The 18,128-nt window shown below is 37.8% G+C and overlaps 1 protein-coding gene across 2 annotated transcripts; it reads left to right on the top strand.

Moving 5' to 3' along the window:
- The first annotated feature begins 268 nt into the window (after positions 1-268).
- Positions 269-16,500, top strand: senp2 (SUMO specific peptidase 2). 2 transcript variants are annotated; one of them, XM_034043762.3, is made up of 18 exons: positions 269-701; positions 1,631-1,686; positions 2,697-2,812; positions 3,164-3,239; positions 3,326-3,413; positions 3,994-4,159; positions 5,142-5,251; positions 6,542-6,630; positions 7,461-7,518; positions 8,247-8,325; positions 11,583-11,693; positions 12,311-12,469; positions 12,738-12,869; positions 13,101-13,304; positions 14,734-14,813; positions 15,167-15,251; positions 15,343-15,438; positions 15,531-16,500. In XM_034043762.3, the coding sequence occupies exons 1-18, from the start codon at positions 460-462 to the stop codon at positions 15,591-15,593; spliced, it is 2,010 nt and encodes a 669-aa protein (XP_033899653.2). In that variant the 5' UTR covers positions 269-459; the 3' UTR covers positions 15,594-16,500. The 2 variants fall into 2 exon arrangements, with proteins under 2 accessions (XP_033899653.2, XP_033899652.2); XM_034043761.3 differs by having other exon boundaries at positions 6,539-6,630.
- The last annotated feature ends 1,628 nt before the right edge of the window (positions 16,501-18,128 follow it).

Raw genomic sequence — 18,128 nt, 5'->3', positions numbered from 1 at the left:
CATTACGATTAGCAGGTCACTCGTGATCTCTGCATCGTCTCTGTGATTCGCAGCCGCAGCCACTCTCCCGCATCAACTTTTCAAAGCTGCGTGCAGATTCTGCACACATTTCTGTGGATGAAGTTGAGTGACGTCACGCAGCAGACCTCTAAGAACGCGCATCCCTGCAATTCTGCAGAACTTCTGCGCTAAAGAAATCTGCGCTATAAGAACACGACCAATGTAAAGGAGCTGCGCATGTACGACTACACAGTAGTGGCGCTACACTGCTGGAGGCTGCGGTCTGCAGTCTCACATGCAGCCTCACCCAATCACATCTCTATCTTTGAAATGTCTACCAATCAGAATTTTTCACACACTACAACCACTGTGCAATCAGGGTGCTGTTGGTGTGGGGAATGACGCAAGTCTTTCATTATTTCTTGTGACGTGCGTTTGTGTTTACAACAATCCTAGTGTATGGTGGACTATTTAACTCAGACTGGACCGGACCCCGACGGAGATACTGGCGCCCCTTTTCCTTGGTTCTTTGTGATGTATGAATGGATCGTTAACAGACTCAGTTCATTCTTTGTGCCCAGTTCTGGGCAACCGGCGCGGAGGCAGCCCGCCCCCGGGGAACCGCACAGCTCTGTAGCGGCCCCCTCCCCGCAGCACCCGCAGACAAGCAACGTCAGCCCGGCTAAGAGAAATTACCAGAGGTCGGTATGCAGTGGGTCGGAGGAGACTGAGAACTAACACTGCCAAAACAGTGCTGTATTGACCACGTAGGAACCGAGGGATTTATACCAACAGCTTTTGCTTACTAAATTAATCGTCGCTATGAAATTCTACAATAATTGGGGAATACAGATAACAGCGACCACTTCCATTAATCTTGTGTTTTAACTTACACTAGTTTATGCTGTAAATATTTGTTGTAGTAAAATTAGCTATTTATACTTTCCAATGTAATCCTCACAAATGAATAATTATAGCAGTAACTGGAACTACTGCTGGTTAAATTATAGCATATCATGTTTGAGACAAAAGTTGTGAGGCTTTGCCAAAGTTTATATATGTTAATGTGTGTGTGTGTGTATATAAGTGCGTGTTCTCTCCCTGGCAGTGTTTTATGTAGGGAGTGTAAGGGTCAGGCCTCACCTAGGTTTTGGTCTCCCTGCTGGGAAATGTGTAGTAATTATTTTTATTTATTTATTTATTTTAAATATAAACGACAGTAATTCGTTTCATTACAGTTGAACACTGTTTTTGAACCATCCTTACATAAACACTGCTATGAATAAGTCAGTGGAGGCATTAAAAACAATTGGTTAATTGTTTGCCTATTTGATTAGGATGTTAATTTATTTTTAAAAATTGCTAGTGGTTCACTTATCTCAATTACTGTACTTGCCAGCAATCATTTTAATATGCTGCAGATACTACTGTATATTGAATAGGCCTTGTATACAGTACGAACTTTACAAACAGTGGCAGTTTATTGTATCTCGTATCTCATCTGCATATATATTTTTCATCTTTTGAATATTTATAAATGTTCAAATTAACGTTTGTTTGACAGACTTTCAAGTGTGGTCTTGGTGTAATTTGCTGTAATATACTGTACTGTAATGTGCTCTCTCTGCAGTATCAATTCACCATCTGATAACACTGAATGGATTCAAATTAAAAGACCACGACTGGGTATGCTCTTTATTTTCAATTATTAAAGTTTCAGAGTTTAATTTAGTTTGTTGTGCTTCTGCAACAAAGAGGTTGGGAAGAAAGAAGGCTACTGCAGCCCCTGTGACGTAGCTACCAATGAATGAATGAATACCTGTTGCTGTTAGGTGTGTCAAGTTTTAAGGTGCAACACTAAATGTTTAAGTTAAATTTATGTGATATTGGCCATCAAATTAATTTTGTACGTTAACTGTGTGTTTGATTTTTGATATGTGATAGGGCTTCTGTTTTTCGGGTTTTATTAATTGTATTTTTCAGTGCTTATTTGTAGCTATTTTCAAGTTTTATGTAAATGGTTTTTTTTTTTGGGGGGGGGGCTTTCGTTTTTGACATACTGTATGAAATCAGTGTTTTCGGTTACTTTCCAAAATGCTTGATCGCTTTTTTGTGTGTGTGTGTCAAAATATGTATAGTAGTAACTCGACAGTACTTGCACACTTAAGTTGTACCTTCTTTCCTTTGCTGTCTTCCACAGTGACATGCCTATGGTCACGGGCTCATTCTTCTGGGGGTTTTGTGTGGAGGCATTTTTGTACATTTTGCCACAATTCTGTTTTAAATCCTCCGTGTCTAAACTGTAATACAGCTTTAAATCCCGCTAACAAGCCTCCATCCTGATTGTAATCTCGTTTTAAATTGGGGCGGGTTTAAAGTATTCAGAACTAATCAATGATAGATACAAGTCAGGAAGACCGGACATTGCCCAGCATCACAGGGAAATGTATTTATTATTATTTTTGTAATAGGTTTTATTTTTTTAAAATGTGAAAAGGGTGAAGTCATTTACACAGTTTTTTCCGGTGTTTTCCGGTGTTTATTGGCTATCCACCGATTATTATTATTATTATTTTTTTTTTTTGTATCGGATGTTTTATCGGTTAAACCCGAAAATCAGAAGCCCAATTTATAAAGTGCCTTGCAACATGGTGAAAGCTGGAATGTAACAGTGTCGCCCCTCTCTGTTTCCCTAGATGGCTTTGTCAGTGTTGTGAAAAGAAGGATAACTGGTGTCGCAGGCTTCTTCAACTTTCATAATCCTCTGACTGCACCCAACAGCGACTCCCAGGGTGTGGACTGGGCTGACCAGGTTGGTTCACAGATTGTTTTGAAGCCAGAAACATACTGGACAAATCCACTTGCTCGGTTCCAGTCCTACTTTTTACAACTCGGTGTCTAAGAGAGATGTATTACTTTTTAAATACCTGATATCTCCCTTACTGAGATATCAGGCCCATACATAATCATCATCATCATCATCATCATCATCATCATCATCATCATCAAAGCAGTCAGTTTTGTGTAAATGATTCCTAAAGCAGTTCACTGAACTTCTGAATGCGGTCTTCTAATATTAAGTAACTGTAAGAACTTTATTTTTTAATTTAATCATCCATTATGTGAATACATATGACCACCTTTTTATTAATTTATTCTAAAGGTTATTCCAAAGCCATTCGGTGAAATTCAGAGACATAGCCCAAAGAAGTGGTTACACAGAATGGAGTTCAAACTGGGTAAGATTAAGCTATTACGTTTCTACTGACTTCATTGAACAGTGATATTGGATTCAAAGTTTGAGTTGTGTCAATTCTGTTCCCAGAAAATCTAACAGAAGAAGGTAGCAGCCGTTCAGAAAAGACCTGGCTGGATTATCGATCCAAGGCTGTGCCGTCGTTCACAAAACCGAGGTAGGAACCTGTCATTAAAATACCCTTACTTTAGCCTTGCAGTTTCACTGGGTCCTCCTTGTGTTGCCCTAAATGTGCATGCAGAAAGCTCTTGTTCAATTAGGCTGGCGCTTTTTTTAAAGACCCTTTTAATATGTCTAAAAATCCATGGCACTGAAACACTAAAGCAATAATTCGACTGAAAAAGCCCAATAGTTGGTGAAAATGTTGGCATTAAAAACACAATGCTGTGTTGGTCAATGAACTAAAGTGTACATACATAAAAGTACTGTAGTAATCCAAAGAAAAGTACACCTTACAAAGTAACCATCAAGCTGTACTATGTTTTGCTAATAAGTTTATTTGATTTTGTATTTTAAGAATGAGAATAATGATTCGGAGGGTGTGCATCGTGTGTGTTTGCTAACGTTACATTTATGACAAAAAGATACTTGCAACAATTCTTTGGGCACAATAAAAATAAACTCCATTAGAATGCAATTACTGTCTTTAAAGCAAGCGCAAATGCAAATTTACTGAGGAGTACACAGCCATTTTACTGGTAGAAAATGATCAAGGAACGACCTGTTTTGTTCTGCAGTGTGACCGGTGCAGAGAGTTTCTCAGTGAAGATGCAAGGCAGGAATCCGCGGCACTGCCTTCACCAGGGCCTCCTGCCCTCTCGACTCCCCCAGGGCTGTGCAGTGCTGTCTACAGCAACCGCTGCCAGCCACACCCAAAGGAGGCGCTGCCTGGCAGCAGAGGAGGTGAGAGGAGATCTTCAGAATATGACAGATTTGTACTGCTGTCACCTTATCTGATTTTAATGATTATTTCTACTTTGACATCATAACCACAGCTTATTTTTTTCTTTGTTTTAAATCGGGGATGTTTTGCTGATGCACAAACAAGAGATATAGTAAAAATAGAAGTACATTTGTAAAGGAACAATATCATTCCCTCCTTCAACGTCATGCTATACCCTCAGGAAGGTGACTTGTAGGTGAAGGGTTTGTTTTCCAACATAATGGCCCTAAACACACAGCCAGACTAAACCTAAATTACAACCGGTTTTGAAATTGATGCGCTGGCCTGACCTTAACCCCATTGAAATGTTATAGGATCTACTTGACAAACGAATGAAAAAGATGAGTGCAACTAGCATAAATATGCTCTGGGAGAGGATTAGGACTGAATGGACAAAAACAGACAGCTAAAGTTGTGTGACAGAATGCCAAGAGTATAAGCAGCTGTGATTTCTAACAAGGGGGCATATTTTGATGAGAAAAGTTTGCAGTAAAAAGCCAACACAACATACCCTCTGTTGCATTTTCTTTTCAGAAGGTTAATAAATGTTTATATAAATCAATAGTTTATGCTGATTCTTCTTTACTTGAGATTATATATATATATATATATATATATATATATATATATATATATATATATATATATATATAATATAATATAGTATTTATTTTACACTTTACAACATGCAAGGAAAATATAGGGGTTACCAGTTCAAAACATTCATGAAATCTAAAAATAAAAAAATGGTTAAAGTATGTGGGGAAATTAACTTTTTTTTTGCCCTACCAGATGATAGCAGTGCCATACAATTGGTGATTAGATTCTCATGATGTTCTCCTGAGCCGACAGAAGGGTTCTGTGAGAGTGCCTGTTGGATTCCTGCTTTAGATACCCAGAAGACGGGCTGAGGCAGGTGATTGATTATGGGCTGTCTTTCAGAGTTTGCAGGAGAGTGGTAGAGAACAATACAGACGTCTACTGGAGCTGGTATCTGAAGATTACAGTAAAACTGGCAAGCAGGTGCTGTTTAACAGACCAAAGCAGTCCATGTAAGTATTGCTCAAAGAGTAAGAAACAATGTAAAACACAGGGGGGCTTTTTGAAATATCTAAACTGCCCCTCTTTAACCCTAACTCTAGAGTAATCCTCCAGGTGTTTTCTGCCAAGGGTGATTTTAATGATCACCTTATTACCATGCCTGAATCCAATTAAAAAAAATAGAACCCCATGATGATGAAGCCTGGCAAATTGTTTTCATCTATTTATTTATTGATGAGTTGGGCAGGAAATACTTGCGAGTTAAAGGTCAAGACGCTGCAGATGGTATTAGTCAAATTGTCAATGATTTAAAAGATAAATCCATCTAGATAGTCTCTTTGCATTTGTTTCATGCAGTACATATACCTCTGGCAGACTGGTATGCAGAACAGGTTAAAGAAGTGCTGGACAAGGGAAATAATGTGTCGGATGTCAAAGTGGATATGAGAGTGGCAGTAATGAAGCCAATTTGCTTGAAAACATTAAAAGTAGACCGGACATTTCCATCAAAGGATTTTAAAAAATCTGGAATTGATCTGATGTGATCAGAAACCCAGAGGCTGTGTATTTTATTATATATTTTTATTATTAATAATATTATTATTATTATTATTAGTATTTTTTTTTTTTTTTTTTTTTTTTTACAATGGTTTATTTAAGTAACAGCCAACATTGTTGGAAAGTCTGTAACAAAATGGTTGATTGTTATTGTCAATACGTTGTAGATATTACTAGACACCCACCATGCAGGTATCCGAAGTTAGTTCTGCACCATATAAAACAGCTGGTATGCTAGTATAACGAGTCACTGTAAATACATTTTAGCAGACAGATTTCATTAAGTAAGTATTTATTTGAATCTTTTTGGAATTAAAAGTATAAATGCAAAACTCTGTTGCATTTTTCTTTGTGACCGTGCTAAGTGAAAAACGGCAATTCAAGAACCGTCAATCCCCCGAATTCAATACCAGCCAAAATGTCCTGTTATACGGTATGTTCCCGTCCCCTACAACATTTTTGATTGACATGTAGTGATGTAATTTCCTCCCAGTCCCAATTCAGACTTTAGAATTCAGGCCAGCCTGAGGAGTGAAATCAGACCAGATAATTCGGGCTCCCACCCAAATTGGGAGCCAACTCGAGTAATTTAAAAACATGGAAATGGAGGTGTGGGGAGCAACTCAAGCACGTACCTGGGTTATGTGGTTCATGGAAACGTGGTATAAGTTAGAAAGCCATGTTTACTATCTCATGTTAGAAGGTCTACTAGATTTTCTCTCTTTCTCTCTTTTTGCCAGTAGATCTTCAGCTTCTTGTCAGTCCAACAGTTTCAGGCCAGTCATCAGAAATGGAGCCTGTTGCTCATCATCAAGAGTTTTGCCGATGCGAGGTAAAGCCCTGTCTGACTTAGTACAGTTTATTGAGGGTAGTTCTTTGACATCAGTTTGACAGAGGCATATTCACTTAGACAAAAGTCTCCTTTGCAACACTGTTTTCACTTGGTTTCTTGTAGTTTTACCTGCTGAATTTGAGTGTTTAAGTTATGGTTGTTCTATTATTATTTGTTAATTTAGCAGACGCCTTTATCCAAGGCGACTTACAGAGACTAGGGTGTGTGAACTATGCATCAGCTGCAGAGTCACTTACAACTATGTCTCACCCAAAAGACGGAGCACAAGGAGATTAAGTGACTTGCTCAGGGTCACACCATGAGTCAGTGGCTGAGGTGGGATTTGAACTGGGGACCTCCTGGTTACAAGCCCTTTTCTTTAACCACTGGACCACACTGCCACTATTGGACCGATAAACAGTGGGTGCAGATTGATCAGTGACTGTAGTTCCCTACTTGACGTGAATCAGGATGTGTGATACCAGCCAATAGATAGTCAACCAAAATGAAGGCCGTTGAAGTTTAAACAGTAAACAAAAATACTAATCCTTTTATGAAGTGTATTCCTAATCCATTAACTGAATATGAGGGTGTTGGATTGATTTTTTTCTCTTCATTTACTCATCACTTATGGTTACCATGATGCATTGTAAATCACAGTAATTTTAATAACTGAAACTCCATGTAGAATTTGAAATAAATGCAAAATATATAGGTGAATATCAATGCTATTTTTTTTTTTTTTTTTCCTTTGGTGGGCGGGGGGGTTGTAATTGAAAATATAGATTTACAGCCTTACTTAATGTAACATGGATTTTATTTTGTTGCAGCGAACCACTGTGCTTCAGTATGGAGAAATGGTAGATTTGCAAGACAAAGTCAGGATCGGTAAGGTGTTCTGTGAGCTTTGTGTCATTAAGTATTCCTGCGGGAAATGCTTTTATCTTTTAGTAAGGATTCAGTCACTCTTTCTTCCTTATTTAAGGAACCATTTGAGACTTTGTTTGCAGGGTTTATAGAAACTACTTGGGAGAAGTGTGCTGGTATATTGCTGTCATGTGTCTTTTTGGATTACAGGTGATGAAAAGACCACATGTTTCAACACATTGACTTTAAGTTCAGTGCACAGCTTTATTAGCTGCAAGTGTCTCAAGTTTGAGTATCCTCTAATAAATAAACCAGTACACGCACATTCGGAGGGCACTCCTAATCGTGTAAAAAATGAATGCACAGTGCCTGAAAGGTTAAAAATATTTGTCTAAAATGTATTTAGTGTTTTTTGGATTATAGCAAAATGCAGTCAAACACATGTATGATGCACCTTTGTACCTTTTTGTGTGTGTGTGGTTTTTTTTTTTAAGCCACCATTGCCACACATTTATCCACTCATCTCAGGCATTTGAAGTACAGTCTTTGTGCTGCTATATGTACACCTTGCATGTGTGACTTTCATTTCCTGATGATGACCGTTGTCTGTGTTTATTTGTATTGTGTTGTCACAGGGTGCTTGCTTTGTTCACAAAAAGGCCAATATGTAGAGTGAATGTAAGCATGCTTTCTAATAAGTGGATGCTACTTGAGACTCCTGTTTTTAAAACCATGATTTTTATTCACAGAAAGATTGATACACACATTCTTAATTTGTGCAAGCAAGCAGCAGAAAACAAACCAGGTAGAGGAAAAACACCAGAAATGGTAAGAATTTATTGCAACTCTAGACTTGGATTGATTTAAATACCGTAAAAATCGTTTTATAAGTAACACTGGCGTAAAAGTTGCACCCCCATTTTTGAGACTTCAATTTTTGGAAAACTTTTTTTTTAATAAAATTTAAGTTATACATCGCACATTACATCTGCATTTAAACTACCAGTGTTTTATTTTAGCTTATCAAGTTCCCAAACAAGTTCAAGAACATAATTCTTTGCTTTACTGAACATTTCTTTCCAAAACCATACTTAGACAATAGTTCTCGCTGCATTGGCTTTTACGAATTTGTTGTATTAATTCAAATTTAAAAGAAAAGTATTAAACTGAATTAAAAAAAAAAGAGAAACCTAAACTGTGCACCATTTAATAACCAGCAAATAAAACATTTTAGTGTTGCATACGGTACAGCACAATTGCATTCAATTTCCAGCTGTACAAATGCATTCATTTTGTGTTAATCAGAACCATAACCATACACATACACATACTTTACAAGTGTACCATTGCATTGCACTGACATGTTGAACAAGTTACAGTATGTATTAAAGTCATTCAAAGTACTCCATTCAAACAAAATGTTTTCTACATCGGGCCATAAACACTTTCCTCCTATCGGCTCATTTTTCTTTGGCCATTTTAAGTTTGTCTTTGTTTCATCTCCAGTCACAAACTGTTTTTTTAGCATTGCGATTTAACATATATTTTGGCAAATTCAACAACTCGCAATTTCAAACCTGTTGTGTAGCATTTTCTTTTTTTCTTACTGTCCTACTTTATCCAGTCTCAAAATCACCTGCATTATTATAGCATTGCAGTTACACGACTGGAAGACTTGAAAAGTTTACTACTCTGCTTTCTAACCAATAGCTGTTTGGTACAGACCCCAAGGGCAGGTTCAGTTTGAATTTTGACAAATCAATGTGCTCAGGAGGGTGGGAATAAGGAAATTCATAGAAACGGACAGCTATTGTGTGAACACTAAGTGAAGCAGTATAGCTGTGACGAGATGAGGTCAGTCAACAGTCTGAAAGCTTGTGTTTAACATTCAAAATGACTGAGGGTATTGAGACTAAGAAATTAAAACTTTTAATTAGAACTTTTTTTTTTGTTTCTACCTAGCAACATGACCTGAATGCATTAGATCCTGAACAAATAAATCAGGTTGTTGACAGTTAAGTTTGTGTGAGACATAACTGTGACTGTAGTAATCCCATTGTGGCACTGGTACAGTAGTTTAATATTAGACACACCGATGCATGTGTTGCACCGGTGTATTCGTCGCGCCCCCCTTTTAAGGGCCCCGCAAAAATGCCTAGAAAATAGACTTATTCAACGTTTTTTACGGTATTAATATTTCATCACATTACGTATTTAAATGTAGTAATCTGTACATTTTTGTAGCTCTCAAAATAGTTATGTACATTTTTCTCCACCATTCATGTTTTAGCAAACGTGTTTTCATTTTAAAACCAAATATCTTGTACTTTTCTTTGCAAACCATGCATGTCATTTCACCAGGAGGGTAAAATTGTCCCCACCCCTTCAGTGGCTTTTTTCCTGTCAATAGCCAATCAGTACAGTGGTTAAAGTCCAGGGCTTGTAACCAGAAGGTCACCGGTTCAAATCCCGCCTCTGCCACTGACTGACTCACTGTGTGACCCTGAGCAACACTTAACCTCCTTTTGCTCCATCCTGCGGATGAGATGTTAAATCAGTGTCCTATTGTAAGTGACTCTGCATATAATGCACAGTTCACAGCCTACCTCTGTAAAGTGCTTTGTGATGGTGGTTCACTATGAAAGGTGCTATATAAAAATAGATATTCGTATTATATTATTTAACTGACATGCTTTCATCCAGTCACTTGCTTGACCCAGAAAACACTGCTAAGGTGTAATAACCCAGGACATGCAAGTGCAGTCAGATAACCTGGCAAAAGGCATAGAAACTGGGAGCTTCCTGTAACCTAAAGTAGTGCCAGATCACATGTTTTAAAATGAAAATACATGTGTGGTATAACACGTGTTTTTTTTCAAAACTGCACCTTTGAGATTTATTTAGCTAATGGAAGTGCAAAACAGGTAAGATTCATAATTATTTTGTTAACTACAATTACTTTAAGAAATGTTACATATAGTATACTGTAAAGTAAAATACATTTACATAGCACCCTGCGATCTGACTGAGTTAAGTCAGAGGTCATTCCTTGCACCATTAATACTGGTTCATTTATCACATTAGAACATAAGAAAGGTTACAAACAAGAGGAGGCCATCTTGCTCTTTTGGTTGTTAGTAGCTTTTTGATCCCAGAATCTCATCAATCGGCGTGTGAAAAATAAATAAATAAATAAGTGCCTCCTATGTTCTGTTCTGAATGCCCCTTTATCTATCTCCATTTGTGACCCCTGGTCCTTGTTTCTTTTTTCAGGTTGAAAAAGTCCCCTGGGTCGACATTGTCAATACCTTTTAGAATTTTAAATGCTTGAATCAGATCGCCCCGTAGTCTTCTTTGTTCAAGACTAAATAGATTCAGTTCTTTTAGCCTGTCTGCATATGACATGCCTTTTTTAAATCCGGAATAATTCTGGTTGCTCTTCTTTGCACTCTTTCTAGAGCAGCAACATCCTTTTTGTAGTGAGGTGACCAGAACTGAACACAATAGTCTAGATGAGGTTTTACAAATGCATTGTACATTTTTAGCATTACTTCCCTTGATTTTAAATCCAACACTTTTCACTATATATCCGAGCATTTTGTTGGCTTTTTTATAGCTTCCCCCACATTGTCTAGATGAAGACATTTCTGAGTCAACAAATTCCTAAATCTTTCATAGATTCCTTCTTCAATTTCAGTATGTCCCATATGGTATTTATAATGGACATTTTTATTGCCTGCGTGCAGTACCTTACATTTTTCTATTTTAAATGTAATTTGCCTTGTCTTTGCCCAGTTATGATCATTTTGAATGACCTTTGCTGCTGCAACAGTGTTTGCCACTCCTCCTATTTTTGAGTCGTCTGCAAATTGAACAAGTTTGCAGACAACACCAGCATGTCTGGTACCAGAATGAATCACAGTTGTAGATATTTTTGGTGATGTGACCTGACCTAAAAGCACAAAACAGAGTAAGTATAGCAACTGATAAACTTGCGAGAAGGGAAAGATCAGTTGGCTTTTTTTTAGCTTTAGTTTTTTGTTTATTTATTTGCACTTTTTTTACATTGTTTGTGTGGGTAACAGGAAGGAGATGGTATGGGAAGACACAGCGAGAGGCTTCCCAGCACTGCATCATCATTGTCATTGTCGTCGTCAAGCCTCAAACCTGATCAAGAGAAACCTGCCTCCAAAGAGGTAAGACAGGGTTGAGGGTTGGAGTTGATTAAAAGGGAATGGGAATTGGGATTGACCTCAGCCCTGGAGGGAGGGTTTTCTGTCTATCTGTGTGCGGTGGGCTTGATATATTGGCAAATAATCTGTCATTATTTACCATGTCGATCTATGCTTTTGTGTCAAGTAATCACCTGTGTAAAAAGGCAAAACCTTTCTTGATTCTTAACCCTGGTTGTAATAGCATACCGTTGGGGTTAAAAATCAAGAAAGGTTAAGATAGTAAACATGATGGTAAAATAGCTGATCAGTATATTGATGTATAAGCTTTAACACAAGGTGGACAAAGTTGTCTCTTCTAGTCCGATGTCTTTGCTCCAGCTGTTTTGAATTGTTAATTGAACCAAGTAAAACTCCATCCAGGTTCTAAAATAGTCCTAACTTATAAACCTGGAGAGGAATGGCCCTCCAGGATTGTGATTTGTGCGTCCCTGCTTTAACACAAAAGACAACTCTGTACGGTAACTGTTACTGCAGCTACTGAACTTCAACGCGGCTCATTAATAGTGTTATATTGTGTTCAGTGGTGGAATGCAGGCACTTTCTAGTTGTAACTTTGTGTAATGGTGCTTCATTAACAGAAGCAGCCTCTGGATGTGGACCTGTCTGAAGAGGTTGCAGCTCGCTTGAATCTGGGTGACGGTGACTCCGCTGTTTCAGCTAGAGTACCAATCGCCAACAATCAACCAGCTCCAACAAAGACACTGCAAGCAGCTGAAGAATTCCCTCCACTAACTCAGGTAAAGTTCAATTGTAATGTAGGTCCTCCTTATTTTCGGTGAAATGGAAGTAGATATACATGGTGTCCTATAAGTAGGCCTAGCAGAATTACATTTTAATTGATGTCGATCAGTGGGACTCGCTGCTTTTCACATTGATATCAGCTGTCGGATAATCATTAACATAAAAGGAGTGTGGGTGGTATTTGCTGCCGGTCCTGAAGGTGCTACAGTAACCAGATGGTTTTTTATTTTTTTATTTATTTATTTTTTTCTGTGTTTCAATAAGGAAATGGAGCAGGCAATCCACAAGGCGGTGGGTCACAGAAACCCTGACGAAGTCCTCAGCAGCTCTTTCAAATTGAGGATAACCCGCAGAGACCTCAGCACCTTGACTCCTCAGAGCTGGCTCAACGATGAGGTACGGCACACTTCACTAAGGGTAGACTCTGGTGGTCTGACTGAACACATTTTGATCTTCGACGTACTCCATTATAAAAAATACAAATAAAAAATACATTAATAGTCACCATCCTGTGACTAGTTGCAAATATATATATTTTTTTTTTTTTCAAAGCTTAATGTGATGACCAATCTCATGTTGTTGCAGATTTACTCATTTTAGAAATGAGTGATATTTGTGTTCTTGCAGGTCATCAATTTCTACATGAACCTCCTGGTGGCCCGCAGCGAGCGGGAGGGATGCTGGCGAGTGTACGCTTTCAGCACCTTCTTCATCCCGAAGCTGCGTGCCGGAGGATACCAGGCTGTGAGGCGCTGGACCAAGGGCGTGGATTTGTTTGAGAAGGATCTCATTCTGGTGCCTGTGCATCAGGGAGTACATTGGTGTTTAGCAGTAAGTAAACGCAAAATGGCTTGGGGTATTGCGTTTTTATAGCTGTGTGTGTGATATATATTATATAATATAAGCCTGTAAGAAACGCGGGCCGTTAAACTGCAACTTTTAACAGACCACAACTTTTTATAGTTGCCGCTACTTTTAATTTGACTACAATGTTTCTTTTTCTAGTGGGGGATTGGTATGCCTTGTCATCCTCTCTAGCCAATCAGTGATCTTCTTTCCCGTTGCTATGGTTAGCAATGGGAAAGAAGACTATGGGTTGTGATGCAAGTACTGTACTTGCTGTTAAATTTTGTGACTGAAGGTTTATTGCCGTCTTGCAAATACTGTAGTGTCTGTTAAATTTTGTGAGTGAGCTTTTACTGTTATGCAAGTACTGTGTGTTATGCGTCATTGTTAGCTGCAACTCTTCACTTGTAATGAAACACAGCTTACAATTTCACTTAGAATTACTGTTTTATTTTGTACTGTACACCGTAAACAAAAATATACAAAATAATTAAACAAAGCATTAATATCGTACTGTTATCATATACACACACTGCACAATAACACAAAGTAAATTAAATATCTGCTTGGTGTCACTTTTATTCACTTGTGTCAGCAATGAAAAAATAAGTTTTCACTGCGCCTTAAAGACAATGTCCAACAGGCCGTACCTAACAGGTGCATCATTTTCCATAAATACACAGGTAACACACCATATTACAGATCCGCACAACGAGGAAAAAAACATACCAATGCTAAATTCAGTGAAAAACAGGCTGTATTTATTAGTGACAGGCTATTAGTGACAGGCCATTTATTAGTGACAGGCAATGTCCATACTGTGCAAAAAGTGCAATGCACTAGCAAAGTGACAGGGCAGTGAAGTCATCTCCCTAGCAACAAGCCTCCTATGTTGGGAATGGGATTCTTTCAATGCAGTAGGTTTGTGCATTTGAGAAAGGAGAGGAAGACTCCTGAAATTAATTGGAGACTTTAAGTTGATGAGAAGCAATTACTCTCCACTGTACGAATTAAAACGGTGTGCTGCTTTTTATACGAAAAATGAGAAAAAGCGGGTTGCATAGAGGATTTATATTGGACCCTGACGCACCCGATAAAACAAGGGAGTGGTTGCACAGTATTTGTTAGCCTGTTTGTTTTTCTATGGGTCTCTCGCTATATCGCAGCCCTCTATATAGTGGATTTAAATTGGACCCCAACACCCGCGATATATCGAGAGGGTGGTGTATATAGACGTGAAAACTGTTTATATTTATGACCGCGCTGAAACCACAACTTTAATACACAGTATTAATAACCACAACTTCTTGATGAAAAAAATCACAATTCTTACAGCCATGTATATGAGAGAGCGCTGTTGTTTGCTGGTGTTTGCTTTTTTAATATAGCTTCCTTTTTCATTTTTAAATCTCAGGTAATAGATTTCAGAACAAAGACAGTGAAATACTACGACTCTATGGGCCAAAGAAATGAAGGTGTTTGCCGGATTTTATTGTAAGTTCTAGTTGAAGTGGTATATTTTGATTTGATTTTATTTTCTGTGTGTTAACCTGTATTCCGACTGAATAGTGTTTCTCCATCCAAGCCGCCTTAATCTGTTGGACATTTCTATACAAGTTGTATCTATAACAATCAGAAAATATATTTGAAAAGTTGAACAATGATTCATCTGACACATTTTGTAGGTTACAAAAAAGTAGAAGGAACGTGGCTTTGCAGTCCTGGTTGAAACAAGAACTAAAAATGGATGTGTGCTTTTTACTTGTGGGGGGGGGGGGAGAAGAAGCCTGATGGTGCTGTACTCCTATATAAAGTAGAGGGTCTCTGTCTTGTGTTTGTTTTGCTAGGCATTACCTAAAAGAAGAGTTTAAGAGCAAGAAGAGCAAAGATCTGGAGGTTTCAAAGTGGACCGTGACTAGCGCAAAGTCAAACGTATGTGTGAAATATTCAAGTTGAGGGTTAGGTGTCTGTCGCTACTCTTATCCTTCCTCTTCATTCCCAGACAATTATGTTTTCCTCATAGGAGATTCCTCAGCAGATGAATGGCAGTGACTGTGGGGTGTTTGCTTGTAAATATGCAGATTACATTGCAAGGGCCAAACCCATGACTTTTACACAGGTATGCAGACAATTTTCCATTTTACTTGTGACTTATATGGACCAGTGCTCGTTGTGATCCTTGTTGTGTTTTTTTTTTTCTCCCTCCCATAGCACCACATGCCCTACTTCAGAAAGAGAATGATCTGGGAAATCCTGAGCCAGAAGTTACTTTAAAAGCCTGAGAGGAGGCTGTCTCATCCAACACTACTGTGCTATTCTTGAACCTGGATATCTCCACAAACCTCTGTGTGTGTCGGTGACAGACGTACATCTAGCCAGGCAGCCAAAGCATTTCCACCAATTCCAAAGCATCACATCCGCTGGTTCTGTGTGTGATGTTAGAATTGTACACATTGTATTTGAAAGATAAAGGCTTTTTGTTTCTTTTGAAATCCAAAGCTAGCAACATTTGTATTTATTTTATTTTTGATTATTCTTTCTTTTTTTTTTGCTAGCTGCAACTGTTAATAATCAGAGCTCTAAAATAAGCTAATTAGAGCTCTAAACTCAATACCTTGTAACAGTACTTTGTTAGTATTTAGAAGGGGGTGGGGCACAAATGATTTGTTTTAAATATTGCACCTGTATGTTAGGTGAAAACCAGCAGTTGCCACACAAGTGTCCCCTCGCACACTAAATGCATTTGAATACATTGCTCTGTTTCACATTAGTTTACAAGGTACAGATTAAGTTAATGTATTTAAATTGTGTTCTCCTCCCCAATATACTGCTGGTGTGTATCTTGCTAAAACAAACATTTTGATATGGAAGTTATAATATTTAAGTTCTGTTATCATTTGTAATAGGCTATGTTATTTATCCACAGTCGTCCTTATTTTGTGAAACAAAGTGTCCTGTCCTGTTCTGGAAAGAGTAAAACTGAAGTGAGGGTAACGGGACCCCGGAGAATTACGAAAAACATTGATAAAACAGTTGTGCAAAATTAACACCGTTCAATGAATCTGTGTTATATTTCTATAAATTTATATTTTTTAATTTTAGAAAAAATATAGAAAGCTGTTTTATGAATTTGTTTGGTTGTGTGCAATTGTGACATAAATAAATAAACTACTTATTTGTGCCTCTTGTCCTGTGTATTATGTTTTGCAGATTTATCTCAAACTTTAATTTATTTTGAAATGGTTCACTGTACCAGCAGTGTGATATACAATGTTTTATTGGCCCTATGAATATTTTATCAAGTAGTATCTCCTTTTGTTTCTGTGTCTGGATCAAGAGTAGTTTTGTCCTTGTCAGAGATTCGGTAATCATGGTAGAATTCAACATTGCAAAAAAGAATTGCAAACACTGATGTTAAAGGAAGGAAGGAAAGACTACTATACATATATGTGTGTGTGTGGTTTGTTTTAAGTCTAATATATAGTAATGAAACTACTGGACAACTTGCATACATTTGAGTTTCAGCAATTTGTACAGTAGAGGGTGTTGCAGACCTGTGGCATGTTCCTCTGAAATAAGTCATCTGTCAGTACTTAATAGGCACTGATACAATAAGACAAAAATGCAATGACAAAGGTATAGAGTGTCTCCAATTATATGAATGTACTATCGCTCAGATATTGAGATACAGCTAAGTTAGCTACCACCAGTCTTTGATTTCTTTGTTCCAGAAAGACATACAGAATATTTAATTGAATCAACAGTTCAATATGCATAGCCTCACATGAAGACTTGGATGTGGAACTTCAAAATGGGCAGTAGTTTTCATACCAGGAAGGAATGTAATTTTAACGTGATAGACAGCTGCCAGGAAGGGAATGCATGTCGATACAGTAAAATGGTGTTTGAAGCGATTAACTGTTTTCATGCTTCTACCGTGTCAAAAAAAACCCCAAAAAACTTGCTTTTAGATAATATAAGTTGTTGTCAGTTTTATGTTTTTGGCAGTGTGGTTGAGATGCCAATCAATCCAAAGTGAAATTGCCCCCCATTTTTAGTACCCTAGGATAAGGACATTTCAGTTGATAGTATATATTCAATTGAGGGATGTTCCACTGTGTAAAGAACGTTTTTGGAGCACAGATGATTTATTTGCCCCTAAACAATACTGTGGTCTGAACTTTTATAGCCGTAGTAATTGAAGGAGCTGCTCTGTCTGATCGGAAGCTTTCTAACAGCAGAGCTCCAGGCGTGATGCCACCCATGGTGAACCAGGGCTTTTAAACGTTGGCATACTTTACATGTTCCGAGGTTTCTATTCTTGCATGTTCATGCAGGCTTTTTTCAGTCAGTAAAACCTTTTATCTTTTTGTTTTTACTTATGATTACCCTGGCAATAGGGAGCTTGCCCGTTCTTTCCAGCTACCATTAAAATGTTTTGCACGATTACTCATATTACTAGTTGATGGAATGTAATCTGCTTTTGCAAGTGGCTAAAACAAACCCCTAGCAAGGTCAGAATGGTTCTGTTAATAAATTATGTGGCAATGCTAAAAGAAACATAAAAGTCAATGATAGAACACAATGAAAAATACTTCTAGTCCAAACCTTTGTCATATATTTTTATATATTTATTTTAGCATTACCACCAATGCCACCATTATGGATGACATACTTGTATTGCTTTTCAATATAAAGCTGGATTTCAGTGAATAGGGGGTACTGCATGCTAACAGACAATCACAGCATATATAAGCTCAGTTCAGAGAAAACAGGAAGGTGTTTTGTAATCTTTTTGTGAGTAACCTT

Source organism: Acipenser ruthenus, chromosome 11 (genome assembly GCF_902713425.1).
Source record: "Acipenser ruthenus chromosome 11, fAciRut3.2 maternal haplotype, whole genome shotgun sequence".
Classification (NCBI taxonomy): Eukaryota; Metazoa; Chordata; class Actinopteri; order Acipenseriformes; family Acipenseridae; genus Acipenser; species Acipenser ruthenus.
The sequence above is the reverse complement of the archived record's forward strand: the minus strand, read 5'-3'. Positions and strand labels throughout refer to the sequence as shown.

What these genes read in the sequence shown, in the direction of transcription:
- senp2 (XM_034043761.3), top strand. Translation starts at nt 460, where the DNA reads ATGGTGGACTATTTAACTCAGACTGGACCGGACCCCGACGGAGATACT. An exon ending in AACAGACCAAAGCAGTCCAT is followed by an intron (nt 5,252 to 6,538) that starts GTAAGTATTGCT and finishes TCTTTTTGCCAG; the next exon opens with TAGATCTTCAGCTTCTTGTC. An exon ending in GAGTACATTGGTGTTTAGCA is followed by an intron (nt 13,305 to 14,733) that starts GTAAGTAAACGC and finishes TTTAAATCTCAG; the next exon opens with GTAATAGATTTCAGAACAAA.